Here is a 23,069-nt window from a genome sequence, read left to right as displayed (position 1 = left end):
AAAGTTCATTGAGTGGTCAACATGACTAAAAAAGAGCTATATAAGTACAGTCCATTTAATAAAGCTGCTTATCGCTGCTTTTATATTTATCAGCAGCGAATAAGAAATAAAAGACTGAAATGGAGAAAGTTGAAACTGAATCTTAACTAGCAGCTACTGGTCATCTCATAAAATCCTGTTTGGCTGCGTTTTGATTTTGGTTGAACTTTGATGTAAAATGACAGATTAGAGCAGATTAACAGCTGAAGCTCCTCTGATCGACAGAGAGATGAGGATGAACTGCTGTTTTAAGCTTATTTATGACGGGCATACTGTACGGTATTTTACCTTTTCTTTCCAAATGCTCCCAAGTTTTAGACATTTTTCTTCTTCTCATCATTTTGAATATTGTCTTGTTTAAATTGTACTACACAGCAACAGGTTTTCAACTTGTGTTTCCTGGGGGTGTGGACCCTGAATGCCGAGTGAAGAGGGGAGAAACACAATACAGACTTAATGCCAACCCCCGATGTACTGCCTCCCTCCCCATGGTCTGGGGCCAGTTTTGGTAGGCGCATGCGCCCTGAATCAGCTCACTCCCATATAGGTCTGAGGGTGGCCCAGAGCTCTGTAGCATCTCCGTGATAGAACAGTAAACAACTCTTTATCAACGTTGCCCTGGATACGGTTATTGCTCAAGCTGTTCCATAGGAAGCTGACCTTTTTTGTACGTGTGCTACATTTCATGTTAAATCTTTTTTGCATTGTATAGAAAATTAAGACATTTTTTATTTTTCCCTTTGATTTTACTTCTCATTTTCAACATATTCCTCCATCACGCAGAAAATAAATCCTACAAGCCAAGTGCAGCTTGTAAGCTGATTGCAGTGTGACCACTGAGAAGAGCACACTTGTGTGGATTAAGTGAACCATTGAAGCACATAATTTGCATTGAGGACTTTATATAATGTAAAAGTCATTCAAGTTACTCAAGGAATTGTTTCAGCCCTCCCCTCTCCATCACAGTCTGTGAATTATTTCTAGTGTTTTTATACAAAAAATTAATCAGACCAAGCTTGATAGACAGAAAGCTCTTACTGAGCTGCTTTCTCAGAAGACTCATGACACAACTTCTGTTACAGGACATCAGCTCTTTCTTTTCCGGTTGTAAACCTGGACCGAGTGACTATGATTTACCACATCCTGTTTATAAATCTGTCAGTCAGGCTTGAGGGATTTATAACTTTAAATCAACTCATTATCTGACACAGAGGGCACTTCATACCTCTGCCATCTGCTGCTTTCGCTGAGCTTTGGTCGCCTCTGTGTAGGCGTTGTGGTCGGTCTCGATCAGGATGAGGTTGTTGGTCTCGGGATGGATTACAAATTTCCTGGGAGTGTACTGCAGAGGGAAGGCCACCTGGTTGAAGACTGCTCCAAGCTTCTCCAAAGCCAAAATCCTGCCAATCAAAACAAGACAGGAGAGAGGTTACACACACAAGTTAATAACCTTCAGTCTGACGGGTTCTGTCCTGTCTTTTATCACTGCATTCATGATACGCTTCAATCAAATTTACGCTTTATTTTTTTTAGATTTTCATCTTTTACCTCAGTGTGTTGGTGGAGATGGCAACGATGCCCTCTGGGCACTGCTCAGAGGCGAAGCCAGAGGCGTACTCCAGAGTCTCATACGAGAGGGGGGTGAGGTGGAAGCGAGACTGGTACGAGTAGCTGAGCCAAGAGCGACTGGACATTGCCAGCACCTGTCAACAAAAGGAAAACACATTTTACAGCTGTGTGACAGAGAGTCGTCATTACTGACGTCCTCCTCAAGACACGCAGGACCGAGTCCCTAGCACTAAACGCCAGCAGTCAATCACAGCATTAACACACTTACAGCAGTTACATCTGCCTGATCCAGCGGCGATACTGAGGTGCACACAGCAGCTAAATGATTAATCACTTATAAATCTAAATCACATTGCGTTCCATTCCCCACTTTTCTATAATCCACTCTCTCACAGCCGGTTAGAAGGAGGGGGAGAGGAAGCAGCTGCAGCACAGACAGAGTAACAGAGTTTGTGCAAAACTGTGTAGAAAGTGTGGGTCACTCCACCTTCTCAGACTCGGATGGGCTTTGCATCCGTGTGGGATGTGAAGCCCTTTAACTTTTCCATGTGAGTTTAGCAGCTTTCAGGAAACGTTATATTAGGTGGAGGAAAAAAATTCTAACTTTTTAGATGGAAAGTTTGGCTGTTAAAACATGATCTTTATCTTGATTAAGCCATCAGCGTGCAATGGTCTGCAGAAGAAAGCATATTTAATTCCAGATATGTGGTCTTGTTTTTTTATTTCCCCTGTACCAGTATTATTTGTGTGTCAAACAGCAGCTGTTCTCTAAAAGACAGCTGGAAGCGAGCTAGATGTTTTTACTGTGTTTCTAACAGGGCTGCTCAATTATGGGAAAAATGATAATCACGATTATTTTGATTGAAATTGAGATCTCGATTATTTAACACGATCATAGATAAGAGGTTGGGGGGGGGACATTTGAAGTGTTTAGTTTACTGTGGTAATGCCGACTAGTTTCTTTCCACCAGGTCCCCGTAGCTATTGTTTGTCTCAGACCAGCAGCTATGTTCTGCCCGGTGTGATGTGGAAAAAAATAGTCTGGAGACTTTTCGTTTTCACGTTGAAATCCGCGTCAATAAAATGTGGCGCGACATTTCCATACAGCTCTGGTGCGGCTTTTTACCACAGGTCTGTAGCGGTGGCGAAACATCGGACTGTAGCCACGTCTTTTACAACACCCTCACTCCACTCATCATACAGGGAAAAAAGAGACAGTCCACTAACATGGTGTTGAGATGGCAGTGATGCCGTTTGTCCAAAGTGTTGATGAGTTTCTTAAATCCCAGATTGTTCCCTGTGTTAATTGAGAAAAAAGTTCTGTTTGTTTATAACGTTTGTCTCTCTGGGAGCTGGTGGATTATTTAGTTGAGAATTTTTCTATTTTTTTGTGTTGCGTCGCAAGCCCGTGTGCGCGTCTGTGTGCACGAACGCAACATTTTACATGCACGACTGTCGCTCGGCTGGAGGAGGGCAGCGATTTTCGCTTCCTCGTGCAAGTTTACATAGAAAATGATGGAGAAGGAGCGACTCCGCCTCCCATGTGTCCAGGTGTCTGCAACTCGTTCTGAATAAAACTAAAGCGGTTGTGGGAGGAGTCTGCAGCAAAGCGCTGCAATGACAGCTGCGCTCGATTTGAAAACAGCACAAATCGAAGGACAAAAAATAATCGGACCATTTCATTTTTATGATCGTTCAAAACCCAAATCGTAATTGCGATTAAAATTCGATTAATTGCCCAGCCCTAGTTTCTAAATTCTCTACCCAGGTTAAAAACCATTTTTATAATGTTGTTTACAGAAAGAAGACTTGTCATGGAGTGTTTATGCTGATTTCACACATTTATAGTGGTGTAAAATTAATTAATACATAATATCGTGATATCTTTCTTTTTTTGTTTCTTTTTTTTTTACACTGATCATACTAAGACACTATCATGGTATTCCAGTGTGGACCCATTTAAACTAAAACTTTCTTAAAAGTCCTGGTCTCATTGTTTAACACCACAAAATTCTGACATTTTATATCCACTACATTAATTTTTTCTATCCTTTAATGAATAAAACTTCAAAATCTCCACAGATCCCAAATCTATCTTTATATTAAGATTATGAAAAAGTAAACTGTGTACTGTTTTGTCTTTTTGTGTGTGTGTTTATTGATGATAAATAGATGTCACCTACCGCTTCCTGTCCCTGCATCCTGACTCTGAACAGTTTGACGGGTCGGGACCCCAGGTAGCGTGTTCTGGTATCCGACAGGTCACCGGTTACCGGGTCTAAAACCGTCCTTAGCAGCACACCGTTCTGGAAGAGAAGATCGAAACACACACGACACACACACACAAAATCAGAAACATTGAATATTTGCTGCTTGATTGAACTGATAATTTGGTCTTTTTTGTGCTTTAACAGGGCAAGACTTAAAAACAAATAATCCTGAATGAAAGAGATGAAAAATAACACCTGAAGCCCGATGTTGAGGTAGAGGAAGCCGATGGTTCCCTTATCTCCAAGTTCATCTTGTTTCTCAACCCCTCCCATCTCCACGATACACAGACTCTCTGGCTGGGCGGGAAGGGCCTGCATGCTCAGCGGCTGGAGACAGTCCTGAATATGAGAAAGACTTCCAGGGTTAGAACAGTCTCTTCATACATGAGCTCCAAAACAATTAGATGAAGAATAAAGGTGACTTTTCTCTTTATTGGTATTCACTGAATCTTTATGAACTGAAATAAATCTTCTTACAATTTAAGTCACTTGTTACACTCTGAGGTTTACACAATAAATGAAACTGTCTCTAGCTCCAGTTTTTAGCTGTCTTTAACCAGTGATACCAGAAAACTACAAACACAGCTGAGAGACTACCATGAAGCTCGGTGAGTTTCACATCTGGATAGTTCTCCCTGCAGGTACATGCAATGCATTAAACACAAGACATCAGAAGGCATAAAATCAAATTAACTGTTATGTCAAGAATCAGGATGTGGAGCAGCAGGTGGTAATGGTCAGGAATCCACCAGGAGCAGGTGGATGTGCCATTAAGAAACAGTCCTGGACAGGACTGCTCTGTGAAGCCCAACGTTGCATCAAGCCTTCCCTCGAGGAAGGGTGCAACTGATGCTAGAGCACACAAACAACTACTGGCCTGAGAAGGCAGTGAAACTTAGTTTTGTTTGAGGGGATGCATGCCAAACATTTCAACAAATGAGCATACATGTAGTGTTTCAAACGAGTTCATGATGTTATTCACATGTCCAGATAACATTAACATTTAAGCTATTTGGCTGCAGGATGGGTTGATTCATCTCTTGCCATCACCAAGTTTGCATCACTGAGGATTGTGAAGAAAAGGTTTGACAACATCCACTCCTCGATCAACTCACAATGACAGAGTTGTTTCTTCAAAAAGGTAGAAACGAGAATACTGAGAGTTCATTGCTGAGCTTTATGGTTTAAAGTGTTTCTGCTCGTACCGAAGGGTCCAGGGAGATGATCCGGACTGTGTTGTCAACCAGTCCGACTGCCAGGAACCGAGAGCGTTGTTCCCCAGGTGGCACGTTGGCCAGGCTCATGCAAACAACATCTGCAGACATCTCCTTTCGCTCAGTGTACTCATTCAACTGGCCAGACTGGAGACGAAGCAGAGAAACCATTAATAATCTAAAATAAAATCTCATTTTCCCTCCATGTTGACATTATCAAACGTAATATAAAACATGTTTAACTCCCCAAAATTACTACTAAACAAGAACAGAATCATGTCCAGTTGCAGTGTTTTTAACCTTTAGCTATTCTGATCCAGTGAAAACTAAAGTAATTAACATGTACTGTTTATACAACGCAAACAAACACATGTGCTCTCTTACCGGGTCCATTTCAAAGTAGACCAGCTCTCCTCCTGTCAGAGCAATGACTACTTGCCTCTGGTTCACGGCACAGCGAACAATTGTTTTTTTACCAGGAGTCTTCCACTCGTTCACACGCTTGTCGGCTCGGATATGGCGGATACCGTCTGGATAAACCTGTAGGAGGAAAGACAGGACAGAGCAGGACAAGTAAGCCGGACAGGAAGACTTTAGGTTCACACAGAAAAGCTGTAAAATAGTCCTTTTGGAAGTATTTGTCACGTTATTTCCACAAAGTAAAGCACTAACAGAGAAAAACATGATGCCTTGTCTTGATGAAGACTTGATGTGAACATATAAAGCTTTATAAAAGTGATTGGCAATTCAAGCTGAGTATATTTTCTGCTCACCTGCACCAAAGCATCCTCACCAAGCAACGAACAGGAGAGTGTGGGCGTCGTTCCCAGAAATCCAGAATCTGTCACTTCCTCTACAGTCTCTCCGATGGACAGAACCAGAGTGGCGTTGACGAAAGACACAATGATGTAGGCATCAAACTCATCTGAAGAACGACGGAAGACAAAAGAGCGAGGATGAGATATACTAGGGTGGTCAACAGTACTGGCCATTAATCGTATAATTCAGTCACAAAAGACCTGTGACGTGCACGTAGTTCATTAACACAAATCCTAAATTAACCAAATGTCAGCCTTTTGGTACGTTGAGACCTGTATGAATGTAAGAAGACTGAATGATGCTGCACCCTGAGTTTTAGCCAGAAAAAGATAAATCTGCTGTGCAACTCAGTCAATACATTTATTTAAGATTATATTTAAAAATGAATAAATAAAAAAAGGAATATTTAAAAAATAAATAAAAATATAAATAACAAAAAATTATATATATATATATATATAATTTTTTAATATAAGAATTGAATAATAAAATGTAACTAAATATTAAATAAATTCCTAACAAATAAAACTACTATAAAAAAAAATACATAAATCGTACATAAAAAATGGTAAATAACAATAAATAAACAAAAAAAATTAGATTAAAAGAAATAATATTTCTATTCAAGGCCAGAAGCAATTTGTACCAAATCTGTGACAGACATCACGGGGTTAAAGGCAAGTGGAAGTCTGCATGCAGAGTTTAAATATCTAAATAAGACCTGCTGCAATCTTTGCAGAAACTCTTGGACCAAAACTGCAGCCAATGAACCTTCTGACAGTGAAAGCTGAACAGCCTCAGTGATGTCGTCTTAAATGCAGTCTAACAAAAGATGTCAGTAACATGTAGAAGAATCGGATAGCTAAATGATTAATAAAGATAAAAAGTTCAATTTTATATTTATGTTAACTGTTAATATAAATGTAAATATTATTTTACAACAAGTTGGTTTACTGTTCTCTTCCCCTTTTAGATATTGATTATTGAGTAAACACAGCTAACAGGTCTGATTCAAGATGTGTTTTGAGCTCCTCTTTATGGTGTTCAGCTGGACCCATTTTTAGCTAATTAAAAGCAAAATCAACAGCTTTTAACAAGCTTAGTTTTCCTGTAAGCAAACCATCAAGCCTCTTTCTGATCAGCTGATGTAAATATGTTTTTTTTTTTTTAAACTGGTGAGAAAAGGTGGCTGGAACATGAGTTTCTTCACCTTCTATGTGTCTGCGCACTGTCCACACAGCGTTGGGGTTACCAGGCAGCTCAGAAACGGCCATCTCTGAAACCTGATAGGAACAAAGACATAAACAGATATAGTGATTTTCACTTTACGTTTATATTATATATGTAATCCTTGACATGAACATTACCATTCTTAACAAAATAAAGCAGTAATTAGCCACAACTGTAGCAAGCAGTTTGTTTTATCTACATTACGGTGTGTCCTGGATTGTAGTGAAGTGGTTCATGAGCATTTTCTGTCAACTATTAAATCCTCAAAACAGTATATTATCCTGTGTTTACATTTACATCTAGTTTAAGAGCATATTCACTCACTCACCACTTTATTACATCCACCGGTTCAACTGCTTATCAACACAAAGAACTGACCAGCCAATCACGTGGCAGCAACTCAGTGTATTTAGTCATGTAGACATGGTCACAACAATTTTCTGTACATGCTGAATTCAGAACCTGGAACTCTTCAGTTTTTACTCAGAGAAGAGACATGAAAGTTTCATCATTTGTTCAGCCAGTAAAGTGTGTGTGGGTCTAGTTCGAGGAATAAAAGTGTTTGTACCTCCAGTCCATGCCGAAGGACCCTGAGAGTAGACCTGGGCCCTCGACCACAAGCTGCGTAAAGCTGAGGCGTGTCTTCGTTTGCCAAATCAGCAATCTAAGGAGCAGATAAGGAGACAAATGGGTTAAATTGAGACAGAAATGTTGTTTATCTTATCTCCTGGTTAACTCTGCGTTACAGTGAAAGACACTCACTTGACAGGACATGATGGGGGACAAGTTCTCTTGTTCGTCCACCAGCACCAAGTTTTTGAGTGGGCGAGGCTGGAAAAAGAATGTGTCTCCTTCTTCCAATGGCATCGCAGAGGAGAACTCTGGCTCTTCGTCATCGTCGCCCAGGTGAGCGATTTGGTAAAGGTAACTAAGGGAGACGGAGGTAAAACACCAGAAGTTTAGCAAAAAAGTTAAAGTCAATGAAAGAAGCACAAAAACAGATGACAGAAGGTGAGGAAAAACTTACTGGTTTCCAAACTCAGAGGCCACAAACAGGAAGCCAGTCTTCAGGACACACATTGCCGTGGCAACAGGGATGGTGTCAAAGTACTTGAGCCTGATTTCTGTGACCTACAAGACAACACGTTGATATTTTTGGTGCTGAGGAACACACACTTGGTCCGTAGAGCCGTGAAAAATCTGTGTCCACTCACCATTTCTTCATCTGTTTCCAGAGTGACCTTAAAGATGTCTCCCTGCTCCGTCTGAGCCAGGAAAAAGAACATGGACTTGGTCTTGTGGGTGGCTGAGCAGACAAATATCATGCCGCGCTCTGGGTCATCCAGGTCATTCTGTGGAATGAATAGACAGCAGAATAAAAAAGTGCATACAGAGAACAGCAAAAAGACAAAAGGAGCAGAGTGGGTGGCTTGCACAACAATCTACTTCCCACAAGAAACAAGAAAAAAACATTTCCATTTCTATTCACGTAATCACAACATAAATCTCCACAGTCATGTGTCCCGTACTGCAGTCATGCTCGCAGGAGGATGCCAGAATCACAGAAAAGTGTGTTTTATGTTGTTTCCTGCAGGAAGAACTCACCCTGCGTCGTGGGATGGGGCAGCGAATATCAGGCTGGTCTCCAAAATTCTTGTAAGTGATGTAATTTTCTGAACAGATCAGAACTCCACTGGGCCCGTCTGAACCACCAGGGACTAGACGGAGGAAGGATATGCAAGGTGTGACAGTAAGAACAGAGAACTACGTGGGATTTACTCCATGTTTTCTTTAAAGTTGACCAGGAGCTTATGAGTTTGTGTTGAGATCAGAGAGGATGAATCTTTCTCCACATTTAATCAGAGAAGAGACATGACAAACTCATCACATCTACAACACTTTGATGGGTATCTGGGGGGAATCGAACAAGACAGTTTGCATCATTTAGATGAATCCTGGAAGGAGGGCGGATTCCAGACATTTTTAGCTTCACATGAGACTACAGTAAGCCATCATTCAGTAGTACCAGCCAGCTATATTATGAGATGCAGCGTGGCAACAGACCATAAAAAGTAGTCCAGAATCAAAGGCCATCAACTACCAAATGCATTGTGTCAAAAAGAAAGAAAATCTTAGGATAAAACCAATCTGTTTACATTTTGTAAAGAAAAGAAAAACAATCCTCCCAAAAGTCATTTGGTTTCCTTAATTAACAAAAGTATTTCTACCAAAAATATATATATATGTTTATGAATTAAGAAGATCATTTTATCAAAAAAAGATAAATAAGCAAACCTCTTTGTTTGTCTAAGGTAACAAGAAAGTTGTGTTTTGTTGCTTGAAAATTTTCATAATGTGAAAACTACAGGGGGAAAAAATGCAACAAAAAAAAATCAGATGGAGGTAAAAGAAGTTGAAATCACACAAAATTTGATAACAATGCATGTGGGTAGTGACTAGGGGTGTCGCGGTTAAGGAATTTCCTCCTGCGGTGTTGCATGTTGTCTCAACACCGCGGTATGCGGTGTCACCGCAATTAAAAAAAAAAAGAGAGAGGGAGATGGATCTATTCATCAACATTGCGCAATCCTGATTTTGCCGAAGGCAACAATCTACGCGGATTTTATTAAAAATGTAGTAGTAGGTGTGTAAATAAGAAAGAAAAAAATTATGTATTTTTGTTTATGTTTGCAGCTGCGGGTTGTGACCGCCGCTTGCGCTGTTCTGGTTTTAGTTTCAATTTCTCAGATCAGGTGGAGGGTCGTGCTGATGCAGCAGCAGGAAACGACATGCGCGGCAGCTTCCAATGTTAAACTGCATGGTAATTATGCAGATCTCCATCATGACAGTATAAATATTCAGGCCCTTACATTACGTCACTTATGTCATGCTTTTCCGTGTTCCCTCTCCATCCTTCACACTGATCAACTCTGTCCGTTTTTTTGTTTTTAATTTAGAAACAAATGTGGGTGTCGTGGTTAAGGTATTTCCTCTGTGGTGTTGCATGTGTAACAGGATAAATACTGCAACGGCATCTGTAAGGCATTTATGCCTGTTACTTTCACGGCTGTATTTGACAGCTCGTCCAAAGGCTTCAGCTACTCCAACTTGTCTGCTGGCACCAGCCTGAGCGGCACTATTTGAAGCTGCTGACGGGGGCAGTTTTGCTGCGACAGCCGGATGCCTGCTAGCTAGGTGAGATCTCAAATTTGTCGTATTTCCGCGACTGACAATGACTTTTTTGGCGCAGATCTTGCATATTGCCTCCTGTAAATTTTCTGGTTCTCCCTTTTCGTTTGGGTGAAAACCGAAATGTTCCCAAACTGGGGCAGTTACATTCGGCTTTGGGACTAGTGCAGTTGCCATTGTCTGTTGATCTTAAAATGAACAGCTCTAGGGTAGGACCGGATGTAAATAGAAGTTTGGACGGAACCAGGACACTCTTCCGGCGGTGGTGGCGGTCGCTTGCCACGCCCTGCGATTAGGCTTAACAATACCGCGGTATTGCGATATTGCGGTTATTGCGACAGCCCTACTAGTGACCTAATGTGTTCAACTGTACAACAATAACAACATAAAAAAATGGACTCAACCAGCAGCTGAAAGCGTCCTTTCATCATGAATCAACTACACAACTCCCTAAGCGAGAGGACAGGAATGCATTGATCGGTTTTGGGCTCATCTTATGCGCTTGTGAACAAGGAAAAGGGTTTTTCCTGCAGTTTAAGGAGTTTTCATATGATAACAGTTAATATAGGCAACTCATGAAAAGGTCAGTATAGAGGATGAAAACATATAAGAACTTAAGTTTTTGCTCATATCGTCACCAAAATTGGATATAAACATCTGGTTAAAGTTTACTTGTCATAGACAGTGACAGACAGTCTTTTAAAAGTTACTTTTTAAGGAAAGATTAACAGCTGTTTAGATTTTATTTTTAGCCAAATGAATTGACAGGTGCTAGATAGCAACTTGGAGAAGAAACTGAATATCTAGACATATCTAGGAAATTACCTGTGATAAGGAAATTTCCATGTTCCTCCAGAGCCTCACTGTACTTTCGGACCACGTGATTCAAGCCAAGATCCAGCTCATAAAACGTAAGTGTCTGCTGTGTGTTTGCAGCAGCTTCTCCTGTTGGGTCATTATCAGCTTCCTGGAAAGAAAACGCACACACGAGACCAGATCAGAGGGAGTTTAGACTTCTTATTCAGAGATCTGATGATACATCTTTCTCATATGCTCGTCAATCTAAAAGTCTTGAGTTGCATGCAAGCAAGGAAGCAAGGGCCTCCTTAAAAATGTCAGCTTGGTTTTCCATCACTTTACCTCATAGTCCATTTCTAAGCAGGCAAACATTGGATTTTCAAAGCCAACATCCACTCCAACCACATGGTAGACCAGTGTGTTTGCTTTATGGGCTTCCAGAGGAGATGAGATGGTCAGCCTGGCAGCAGCATCTCTGTTCAGAATATAAACCAGCTTCTGTTTCTCTATTGCTCCTGAATAAGTGGAAGACAAAACATCCAAAATGCTTAAATTTCATTTCACAAATAATAAATAATAATACGTAGAATTGGACTGAATAACAGGCTTTATCTGCTACAAGAAGTTCCTCATCATGGTCAAGTATACAATTATACAAGTATTAAATGAAATCTTACCGATCATAACCGCTCTGCCTTTAGGGTCAACAGCCAGGTACTGTCCAGGGACGATCCGCCGGCAGCCGCTCTTCCCAAACGTTTCCTGATGGATCTTCTCAAACATGTTTTTTGATGGATGATACTCCAGGATGACGATACGACCGCTGTCACTTCCCACAACAATGTAATCTACAGATATACAGAGTCAAAAGATTAATTCAACTGAAAATCTTTGGGATGGGAAAACTTTATGCAGAGGTCCAACAATTCTAATCTACCAGCTAGTTTTGAGTTCCCATTTGCAATATCAAATTCAATAAATGCACATGTGAAAAAGCTTATTAAAAATAATAATAAATAACATACACTTTCTGGTTTTATTTGATATCAACCCTGCTTTGCTAATGCATAATGCCAGGATAAGTGGGATGGTGCCAGATTAAGGACACCATGCATTCAAGCACTCCTTCCTTTGCTAACTCTAAACGGACAAACAGATGGATACTATGGGATAGCTTGTTGCAAACTGTCATGCATGGAAGTTAACACTCAAAAAAATGACACTTTTTATACACCTTCATACCATTTCCAGCAAAAATAAAAAATAATCTTGAATGAAAACCAAGAACACACTCAATGCACCACCAGCATACAACAATGTGAAATTGAGCTTTTTTATTATTATTATTCACATTAACAATCAATATGGATTTTTCAAGTCAAATATAAGTAAAACTTTAAGATAGGAAGGTATGTTTTTGATGAATAACCTATTTACAGACAACAACAAACATGCAAGTGAACGTTATCATGATTACGTACCTTTGGTTCCTCCAGTGAGCCTGAAGGCCATTAGAGATCTAACAATGCCAAACACTTCCATTGTAAGAAGAGTGTGCACCTTTCCTGTGTTAGCATCTGGTCGCAGTAATTCCAGGATCTTCCCTCTGGAAACGACAATCTCTTGCATCTTGGTTCCTGACGGACCACAAACAAATGATTGTGCAGGATGTAAAATCTGCTTTTCTTTTTTTCAAACTGGCTTGTAAAACAGCTTAGACCGACTATGACCCATTTAAATAGTAAGGTAGATAATGTCAAGGGATGATTGTGTCATGTACCTGAGAAGTTTCCATGGATGGCATGGGAGATGCCAGTGGCGCGTTGCAGGGTGATGTTGTAGAGAAACATGGCTGTCCCTTTCAGTGGTTTTCACCCAATGTTTTTGTGGGGCAGCCAACAGAGCACTAGGCCCAGGTCAGAACTAATTAAAAGGAGTTAAAACAAATAGTACACGGGCTGTAAGAAATTAAGTTGTATGAACCTTCAAGTCATAGATAAAAGTTATGACTATAACCTGAGTAACTTGAGTACAATAACTGCTTAAGATTATTAACAGAGATTATCTGTATTAGCAAGATAGAGGCTTATTGAACAAATAATCATTTAAAAATTAATAAACTATTCGTAACAAATTCACAGAATGAAAGTAGCGCGATAAACACGTAATTTGATAAGTTAATGTTTACATGCCAACAACAGCTGCGCATGCTAACATTAGCTAACTCCCAGTCACTACGGTTAGCATAGCATTCCAGAAATGAACTTTAACCACTGCCTGGTTCCTTCTAAGCGAAATATGTGGCTGTACAGAGTTTCGCGTATTCATTACACATAAACTTAGCCAGTTGCAACTTGGTTAACCTTCATTTAACAATATCCAAGGAGCCTTTTCATTCAAACCGCTACTTTTTGAATGACGCTTCCACAATTCTGTTGTATTAATCATAATACGTATTAATTCCCAAGAATATCACGTGCATTTGACAGTAAACATGCTACAAATTTGAAAAACACAATATTTACCAGCGTGTTTAAAAAGATGATTCTGATTTCAAATGGATATAATTTTATGTACACAATGATTTCCCTGCAAACCCGGGAAGCCGACGATGGGCAGGCGTTTAATGGGTCCTTCGTCAAGCAAAACGTCATTATGACAGGTGGCTCAAACAGTGCCCGACAGAAATTAGAGATTGTAATAGCACATTATCTCCAGCAGATGTCACCAATGACTTAAATGTTTTTGCTATTAAAGTAAGACTCAATTGAATATACGGTATTTTAGGATTGTTATACTAGCACTGGAAGCCTAAAAATGTCAATGTCTGAATGATTTTGATATAAATTTTCTTCATTAATTATTTTACATTTTTGGAGGATAAGCAAACTTTTATTTGTCCCTTATTGGGGAAATTGCTTTGTTGCAACAATACAGGACTGTAAGCAGTAAGCAGAAGCCCACACGTGATATTAAAAAAAAGAACACACACACACACACACACACACACACACACACACACACACACACACACACACACACACACACACACACACACAATAAATATTATGTACAGGTCTGACAGGATAACTATGTACAATATATACACATTAACATAAACATGTATATGAATTTGTAAAGACAGTATACATGTGTTCATTGTAAAGTCTGATGGCAGCAGGGAGTAAAGACCTGCGGTATCTCTCCTTCACACAGCAAGGATGGATCAAGTATGTTACTGAAGCTGCTCTCCAGAGCAGACAGAGCGTCCTGCAGGGGGTGGGACTCATGATCCAGCATGGAGATCAGTTTGGCCAGGACCCTTTTGCCACCTAACTCCCATACTAGGTTTAGAGAACAGCCCAGGACAGAGCTGGACTTCCTGATGACTTTGTCCAGCTTCTTCCTCTCCCTCTCTGTGATGCTGCCGCTCCAGCAGCCTACACTGTACAGGATGGCTGATGCCACCACAGAGTCATAGAAGGTCCTCAGGAGTGCACCTTCATATATGTATACACACGTGGACAAAATTGTTGGTACCCTTCAGTTAATGAAAGAAAAACTCACAAAGGTCACAGAAATAACTTGAATCTGACAAAAGTAATAATAAATAAAAATTCTATTAAATCTAACCAATAAAAGTCAGACACTGCTTTTCAACCATGCTTCAACAGAATTATTTAAAAAAATAAACTCATGAAACATACATCTGCTTACCTTTCTGTGGTAGCCGGCCAGGAGAGTTGGCGCATCAGTTCCCGCTTTCTATTTGATCCCAATTTAATAAACACTCAGTTGTTTTAATAACAGGCTTATCTCCATCCTAGAACGAGCCCCCAAATTGTTGGAATCCCCAGATTCCCCCGGGTCCGTTGATGGAGATAAAACCACTTGAGATCAATTCCATTTTCAATAATTTTATTTAGAAGCAAAAGGTTACATGAGCAATTCTCCGCAGATATATCTGGAGACTCTTAACTAGAAGCAGAAACAGCAAAATTTTAAAACGTGTCTCTTGTGGCCCAAAACCTTAACCCACTGATTCTTCAAAATGTCATAGTTCAAAAGTTCAAAGGTGGAGGCAGAATGAAATGGAGGAAAATACACATTTCCTGGTTATTTTTTTTTTTCTTTAAGTTGGATTTAACTAAGGAAACCAGTCTCTTAATGGAAAATACTTAAGGGATTGATGTCTTTTTTGTCTCATCAACAAACAAACAAAATAACTAAGGAGATTGATGAAACCTCTGAATGTGGGTTATGAATGTGGATTCAACACATTATTTAACCTGAGAGGGTAGTGGTGAACCATCATTTCCAAGGAATAAATGTGCTTGGAATAAAATGTTTAATGTGCTAGTAGCTCAAAGAAAGTTGTGTGGTCTGATGAATCTAGTTTTAATCTGTTCCAGAGTGGTGGATAATCAGGGTAAAAAGAGGGACAAATGAAGTGTTACACACATCATACAAGGCAAGGTATGTACTGACATCACATGAAGGCTAGAAGACCATTCAAAATGCTTTACATAAAACATTAAAAACATTACAGCCAGGTGCAAAAGAAGCAAAAACTCTGTTTTCCCCATTTAACATAGATGGCTTCTTTCACCCCTCTCTCAAACCTCTTGCCTTCCCTGTCCTGTACAGTAATGTACATGTTATAGTCCATGACTACTCCCAGATTTCTGGCTTGGTTGTTGGTTTTTAACATCACTGTTTGAAGCTTAGTGCTGACATTTAATCCTCCCCATCTCCAAAAACAACTATTTCAGTTTTGTCTTCATTTAACTGAAGGAAGTCCTGCCACATCCAATCTATTATTTGATCAATGTATTTGATCAGTGTTTGGATTGTGCTACAGCCTCCTGGTTTAGATGGTTATATAGATTTGTGTGTCATCAGCATATCAATGTTGAACAGCAGTGGCCTCAAGATGGAGCCTTGGGGAACTCCACAGGTAATTGCTGTTCATGCAGATATATAAATTAAGCCCTGTCTTTTAGATTAGGACTCAAACCATGTCATTTGGTGTTTAGTAAGATGTTACAGTCGATCCAAGTATACCAGATATAAATTTTCCCACTATCCGTGTTCAAGCGGATGTCATTGAAGACCTTAACTAGAACAGTTTCAGGGCTGTGATGTGGCCAAAAACCTGACTTTTAAATTTAAAAGCAATTATTTTGTGTCAGAAAGTTGTGTAATTATTGAAGCAGATCTTTCCAATAGTTGTTTTCTCCCTGATTGACTGGGCTGCTTATGAGATGATACTACTAGGACTCATCAAGGTCTGATCATGAAAGACTTCTTCAAGGTGGATGAGATAATTTTCATTTATGGCTTAGCCACCACAGAGTCCAAATTTTAACCACTCTGAGAATCTTTCTGATATACTGGAAAAGAATTTATTCAGGATGTCATCAATACAAAATCTTTCCAAATAATTAATGAAACTCAGGACAGGAATGAATGACATTGTATGAGCCTGTCAAAACATTCACACAGTGAATGGATACTATAATCAAAATAACTAATTATAAACCTAAACATTGGGGTGTAACTTTTTCTATGTCCAGTGTAAACCTTAATGGAAATAGAAAGCAAAATGAATGCACACAGGTGACAACCAAATTATAAAAACACTAAAAACTTGGCAAATAAAAGCAAAAAATCAGGGAAAATACTCTGGAGCAGTAATGACTGCCGGGTGTGTAAGGCAGGAACAGAACTCAGAACAAATGGTGAGCAAGCAAAACAAACAAAAATGCACAAGGAAGGATAAACCGTTTATTTAAATAACTTAATGACCTCATGAAACAATAAGACAAGTTCTCATGCATCTATAGTTTATATATATGAGGCTGTGAACAACCCAAACAAGCTATAAACTCAACTTGAAATGTTTATTTGATTTAAAGATCCCTAATATTAGGTACATGTTTCAATCATCCTTATTACCAGGAATAAGTCTAACCAATTAATCAGTCCAGTTATCAAAAGCTAATTTAATCCTTATTCTATGTTTGAAATGAAGCTTGCTACCTCTGATGCTGGAATATTATGTGCAGTAAGCTGCATTATCATTATGTGTGCCATCTGCAATTATCCGTGTTTACATCACAATCCCTTTACTCACAACTTTCTTTGTTATCTGTCTTTATTTTGCTTCATTCCTACTTTAATGCTGTCGGACAGGAGATTGAATCGAGTTAAGATTCAGTGCAATCTGCTGGTTTCTTTAGCTAGATTATTTTTTATGAAGTGGCTTGTATGAACACTGACTGGATCACATCAAATCGGCTTGAATTGATCATGTCTGTAAAGTGCCATGAGATGATGTTGTAGTGAATTGGCATCATACAAATACAGCTGAATAAATTAAAATGAACTGAACAGAATTGAATCGAATCGAATAAAATTGAATTTATTGAATTGAATTGAAATGTTGGTTGCCATAAAACAATCCCATACGCATTAGTACATTATCAAAGCCTCGGCTGGGGTGGGGTTTGAGCAGTGGCCTTTTTGTGTGGAGTTAGCATGTTCTCCCCATGTATGCGTGGGTTCTCTCCGAGTTCTCCAGCTTCCTCCCACCATCCAAAGACATGCATGTTAGGTTAACTGATCACTCTGAAGGTTCCCCAGGAGTGAGCATGAGCAGTTGTTTGTCTCTGTGTTGGTGCTGCGATGAACTGGAACCCTGTCCAGGGTGTGCCTGCCTCTCGCCTGCTAATAGCTGGAATAGGTTCTAGTCAGCCGTGATCTTGATAGGACTAAGCGGTATAGAAAATGAATGAATGATTTGAAAAAAATACATAATATATAAAAAGTGCCTTTTAGTAATTGCACAGTTGCTCAAAGGGAATCAGGAACAGAGGAACCTTCTAGAAATTCAGCACATTAAAATAAAATTGTCTCCAAAACCTTACAAGCTACTAAGTTTAGCACAGCACTGCAGCAGAGAGGACTTTTTTTATTTTCCCAGTGTGCTCTGAGATGTGTGAGATGCTATCGCTCACCATGTTGCCTGCAAAGCAACTCTGCTGAGTTTTCATTTTCTGAATCATTCGGTGCATCCAATAGACCATGAAACAGACGATCCATCAGGACTTGTGTGTGTTTTATGAAACAACAAAAACAAAATGCTGGGCTGGAGCCTATCAGTGTGTGTTACATGCAGATGAACTGTTTGGTGCTTTAACTTCTTCCAGGTTTGGTAGTTTTCAGAATTGTTTTGAAATACGTATTTCTTCCACAGTCAATCTACAGTTCAAACCTCAGCCAGGGCCTTTCTGTGTGGATTATGCATGTTCTCCCTGTGCAAGTGTGGGTTATCTCCCAGTAACCCAGCTTCATCCCACAGTCCAAAAACATTCTTGTTAGGTTAAATGGTCACTCTAAATCCTCCCAAGATGTTAGTGTGAGTGCTTGCTTACACCTGTCCAGGGTGTACTCTGCCCCTCACCTGGGATAGGTTCCAGCCCACCAGTGACTCTGCATCTGAATAAGCGAGTATAGAAAATGAATTGATGGATATGTATCAATATCCAGTTTTTTCTTTGTTTTGTAAAGTGTTGACAAAAGATTTTTCTAGAAAGAAAATGACAATCTGATCTTTTTTAAGAGTTAAAAACATGTAATGTGGAAACTTTCTGACCACTGATAGAAAAATGATTAAATACATTTATTATAACAATTATAAGACAATAATAATATAATTTAATTGTGATTATGAGTAATAAATATTTTCTTGACTAACAAAGACATGTTGTTTCCTCCTCTGCTTATTGTCATTGTGGCGTCCCTCAGGGCTCAGTTTTAGTCCCCCTACAGTTGTGGCTGTTAATGCTCCCACCTGGCTCTAGTTTTAGGAAACACTGCATTGATTTCAGCTATCATACAGATGGCTGCCAAATCTACTTATTAATGACTCAAATTCAGTGAACCTGCAACTCAGCAGTGTTGATAATGCCAGGCCTGAATGTCCCTTAACTTTCTAAAACTTAATAATAATAAGAGGTGATGTTTGTCAAGCCAGCCATTGTGAATGTGGGGATCACAGTGGATGCCGGTATCCAGTTTGACAAAGAGATTAAAGCAGTTGCCACATCGACTTTTTCCAACTAAGGCAGGTGGCTAAAATAAAACCTTTTCTCTTAAGATAGAATTGAGACAGTAATCCATGTGTTTGTTTCCACTCAGCTGGATTACTGTAATGCACTTTCAATGTGGGGTTAGTCCAGCCTCCATTGCCAATCTCCAGAGAGTGCAAAATGCTGCTGCATGTCTCCTAACTGGATAAAGAAAATATGAGCACATTTCCCCTATTCTAGTCACTCATCACTGGTTGCCACTTCTTTTTAGAACTCATTTTAAAATTCTATTTGTTTTTAAGTCCTCCCGTGGCATTGCTCCATCATGCCTTTCTGAGCTTCTGCAGCCTTTTTCACCGACTTGCTCTCTCAGGTCAGGAAGCAGGTTCTTCTTGTTGCAGCACCTCAAAGAATGATCTCTTACTTCACATTCGATTGGCTTCTTCCTTGCAGCGTGTAACAAAATCAAAGGCAAATGACAGAAAGTTTTAAAAACTGTGTTTTTATTGGTATTTAATCACTTCACTAATAAAACTTATGTTTTAATTTTTGTACAATGAGCCATTTATATCTACTTCCCATGAGTCCAAATACATGGCTGCTGACATATTTGTGCCACTAGTTTTACTACGGTGTCTCTGAATAAACAAACAACTCTGTGCGTAAAGTGTGAACCTTCTGAGCTTTTAAACTGCAGTACCAGCTTTGGTTGATAGCTAACAGAGCACTGTTTGGGGTTAAAAAAAAGCATCAAAAGTAAGTTACCTATAGTACAGTCATCACTGCACCTGAGGCCACTGGATTCGCTCTGAGATAAAAACATGAACAAGAACTTTGGCTACCGACAGCCACTGTCCAGCAACTGTGCTTGGCATTTGAAGTCATTTCTATGCTTATCTTTACCACTAAATGTCAGTAATTCTTACACACTGTACCTTTAAATCACCCCTCAAAATCCATCTGTTCCATTTAGCTTTTAACATCATGTAAGATGTTGTTGGTGTAGATTCTCAGTCATCCAGGTAATTTCTTTGCTAAGTCTGCACAGAAATCCAAAGACACAGCACCAATCAACAAAGAATTAAACAGGTGCAAGAACATTGTCATTCCACATGTGGCTGGAGTGTCTGAAAAACCTAAAAGGATCTTCTCCAAACACAACATTCTTGTGCATTTTAAAACCCAGTAACAAACCAAGGCAGAACCTGATCCACCTGAAAGATAAAACACCCAAACACAAGTTGAGCAGAGTTGTATATGCAGTTGTACAGGAGAAACCAAACAACCACTTTATAAGTGACACTGCTCTTTAGGTGAAGATTCAGCAATAATTTACCTGGATCTTAAAGTTAATGGATACTCATTTGAGGACAATAATGTGCACCTTTTGGACAGGGACAACAGGTGATTTGAGAGAGAGGTGAAAGAAGCTGCCCATGTTAAATGGGAAAAAACAATGTTTAACAGAGGAGGTGGCCTCAGATTCCATCTGTCCAACAGCTACAGTAAGAGTGGCACTGGCTATAGAGGCCTCTTCTGGCTGCAGAGACCAAGCATGTTGTTATCCCGTGCTTCCAAAAAATATTGCAAGTCTGTGGCTTGTTTTTCTGTTCTGACCCTGTCCAAAACACATCACATGTTGGGCAGATGAGTGGCAACTCTTGTTACCACCCCCAGGATGGTTAGGTGGGTCAACAATACTCATGTGTAAATGGCCAAACTACAGCTTACACTGAACCTGAAACTCCTCACCAGTCAGTTTAGAACTGAAGAAGCCTTTGGATGAGAGAAGACAAAAGAAAGCCCAATGCCTTTAATTTAACCTTTTAGGACAAAGATGGTGATCAGTTGTTTTTATTTATTTATTATAGTTAGTTGTTTTAATTGATTTTTATGTTGTTTTATGTTTGACTTATTTCATTTTTAGCCTACTTTATGCCACGTGTATCCTCTTAGGATGTGAGTTGTGGCTTTTGTTTAAGAACCTTTATAAATAAAGCTGAATTGGATTACATAAAACTGTTTCAAAGGACATTTAACCTTTTACTAGTCCCAAAATAATCATGCTGATTTAAGATTTCCTGACTTTTTTTTTTTGTCTTTTCCCAAAGATGAATCCGGTCTCTCCTGACTGATGTCATATGGGCTGTAATTTCCCCACATGATGGCAATGGCACGCGCACGCCAACTGAGTATTAATTGTGAAAAGCTTGAACAGGAAGTTGTGGATGTATGCTCGTTAGCGTGACGGTTGTGTCCACCGGTCTACGAGGACCGTACCTCCGACCGAGACACCGACCGAACCGCCGCTTCCTGCCCCTCGCTGCGGGTCGTCCTGGGGAGCAGTCCGCGGTCCTCCCCCCGTGCCGGCCGTGGCCTCATCACTCGTTTTCACTCAGCGTGTCATTTTAGCAGCTTTAGCCCCCTCAGCATCTGCTCCCCATGCTTTATGCGGAGCTCCGCTCAAGGATCTTACGTTTATTTTTTCTTCTTTTTTTTAGATGAAGTCTTTTTAAATTTTGGGTTTGTGTCCAGGAAAGAGTGAGGGGGAGATGAACGCACATTTTTAGATCCAGATAACGTGGCTGCGTGCTATGAGCGACGCTAGGAATAAGCATCAGCAGCACCGAGCGATCCTGGAGGGATGACGCCGACGTTGATGTAAAGAACTAAACTAGAGATACAACCGGAAAGGTGAGCATTTGAGACGTTATTTTTTATGCATCTGAACATTCTGCATGGGTTATTTTTTAATGAGGAGGAGGAGGAGGAGGATGCAGGCATCTTTCTCCTCTTCTGGTGTCAGCTGCTGATGTGGAGGCCATCGGCTGTGTGCATCTCTGTGCCCGGTCAGGGATGGTCCGTGTTTGACCTTCCAAGATGTTTTCATTTATGTGATGCTATCTCGCGTGCAGCCATGCAGTAATTCAGTAGAGGAAGTTGATTTTATATAATCTAGCCACTTTTGATCATATCAAGAAAGAAGTTGCAAAACACTCCACTTTAAAGTCCGATCTTGTGGCTGAAGGCACGTGGATTCTAGCTTTATTTATAGCATGTGCCACCATCCCTCTAAATGTGGCCTACTTTATGATTTTGACATTTTTAACCCGAACCACATTAAGTGCAGTGACTTGTGTAGAGCTTGACATTTAAGCACGCCTCTTTTCCCTCTCCTCCCCCTTTTCTCCATCTTCCTCCATCCCTTATCTCCCCTCTGTGTCCTCCTTTTGCCTCTCTTTTCTCTATTCATTCTAAACTCAGCTCCCTATTTTCCGACTCTTTATACTCTTGAAACCCATCTGCCCTTCTCCTGTATTTCCTCTACCTCTACCTCCCCTCTTTGTCCTCTCAACCCCTCATTCATCTCTCTGTGTCTCTGTTCCCCTCCATTGATCTGCCGGTGGCGTTGCTAAGAGACAACAGCAGCTGAAGTGCTGTGAAGGGCAGAGTAGATGAAAGGGCAGAGTTACCTGCTCAGAAAAGGAGGTGTAGATTGTGAGAGGAAATCCACTCACAGAATCACATGTGTGCACATCTGGTCCAGCATCGCTGGTTGGTTGCAGGTTGTTGACCAGACTCTGAAGAAAAAAGTAAGAAACCCTGCAAGCAATTATTCTGCAAGTTTATTTCCATAAGTAATAATCCCTGATTAATCTGGTAACTCTGGGAGCTTTTATGGTCAAATTTTGATTTAAGCAATCAGTGTTCAGAACTCAAGCTGATAATTCTAATTGTCTTGTATGAAACAACAAATAATCGGTGTGCTTTGATAATAATCCATTATGCTGTTGATTAGTGTTTTTTATCAGCCAATAGAGTGGGCATTTAAAATGTAATTAAATTTA

General features: G+C 39.9%; 1 protein-coding gene across 1 annotated transcript in view; it reads right to left on the bottom strand.

Moving 5' to 3' along the window:
* Positions 1 to 13,763, bottom strand: part of sf3b3 (splicing factor 3b, subunit 3) — a 36,796-nt gene extending 23,033 nt beyond the window's left edge. The window contains exons 1-19 of the mRNA XM_041997069.1: positions 13,654 to 13,763; positions 12,909 to 13,051; positions 12,610 to 12,765; positions 11,806 to 11,976; positions 11,471 to 11,643; positions 11,156 to 11,297; positions 8,747 to 8,859; positions 8,356 to 8,493; positions 8,169 to 8,272; positions 7,904 to 8,069; positions 7,710 to 7,805; positions 7,122 to 7,194; positions 5,866 to 6,017; positions 5,477 to 5,632; positions 5,084 to 5,239; positions 4,074 to 4,217; positions 3,792 to 3,914; positions 1,588 to 1,742; positions 1,265 to 1,439 (exon numbers count right to left, since the gene is read on the bottom strand). Coding sequence (XP_041853003.1) covers positions 1,265 to 1,439; positions 1,588 to 1,742; positions 3,792 to 3,914; positions 4,074 to 4,217; positions 5,084 to 5,239; positions 5,477 to 5,632; positions 5,866 to 6,017; positions 7,122 to 7,194; positions 7,710 to 7,805; positions 7,904 to 8,069; positions 8,169 to 8,272; positions 8,356 to 8,493; positions 8,747 to 8,859; positions 11,156 to 11,297; positions 11,471 to 11,643; positions 11,806 to 11,976; positions 12,610 to 12,765; positions 12,909 to 12,978 — 2,463 coding nt within the window. The 5' untranslated portion in view covers positions 12,979 to 13,051; positions 13,654 to 13,763. The remainder of the gene's footprint in view (positions 1 to 1,264; positions 1,440 to 1,587; positions 1,743 to 3,791; positions 3,915 to 4,073; positions 4,218 to 5,083; positions 5,240 to 5,476; positions 5,633 to 5,865; positions 6,018 to 7,121; positions 7,195 to 7,709; positions 7,806 to 7,903; positions 8,070 to 8,168; positions 8,273 to 8,355; positions 8,494 to 8,746; positions 8,860 to 11,155; positions 11,298 to 11,470; positions 11,644 to 11,805; positions 11,977 to 12,609; positions 12,766 to 12,908; positions 13,052 to 13,653) is intronic.
* Positions 13,764 to 23,069: the final 9,306 nt, after the last annotated feature.

Source organism: Melanotaenia boesemani, chromosome 10 (genome assembly GCF_017639745.1).
Source record: "Melanotaenia boesemani isolate fMelBoe1 chromosome 10, fMelBoe1.pri, whole genome shotgun sequence".
Taxonomy (NCBI): domain Eukaryota; kingdom Metazoa; phylum Chordata; class Actinopteri; order Atheriniformes; family Melanotaeniidae; genus Melanotaenia; species Melanotaenia boesemani.
Note: the sequence above shows the minus strand (reverse complement) of the source record. Positions and strands in the feature narration are given on the sequence as shown.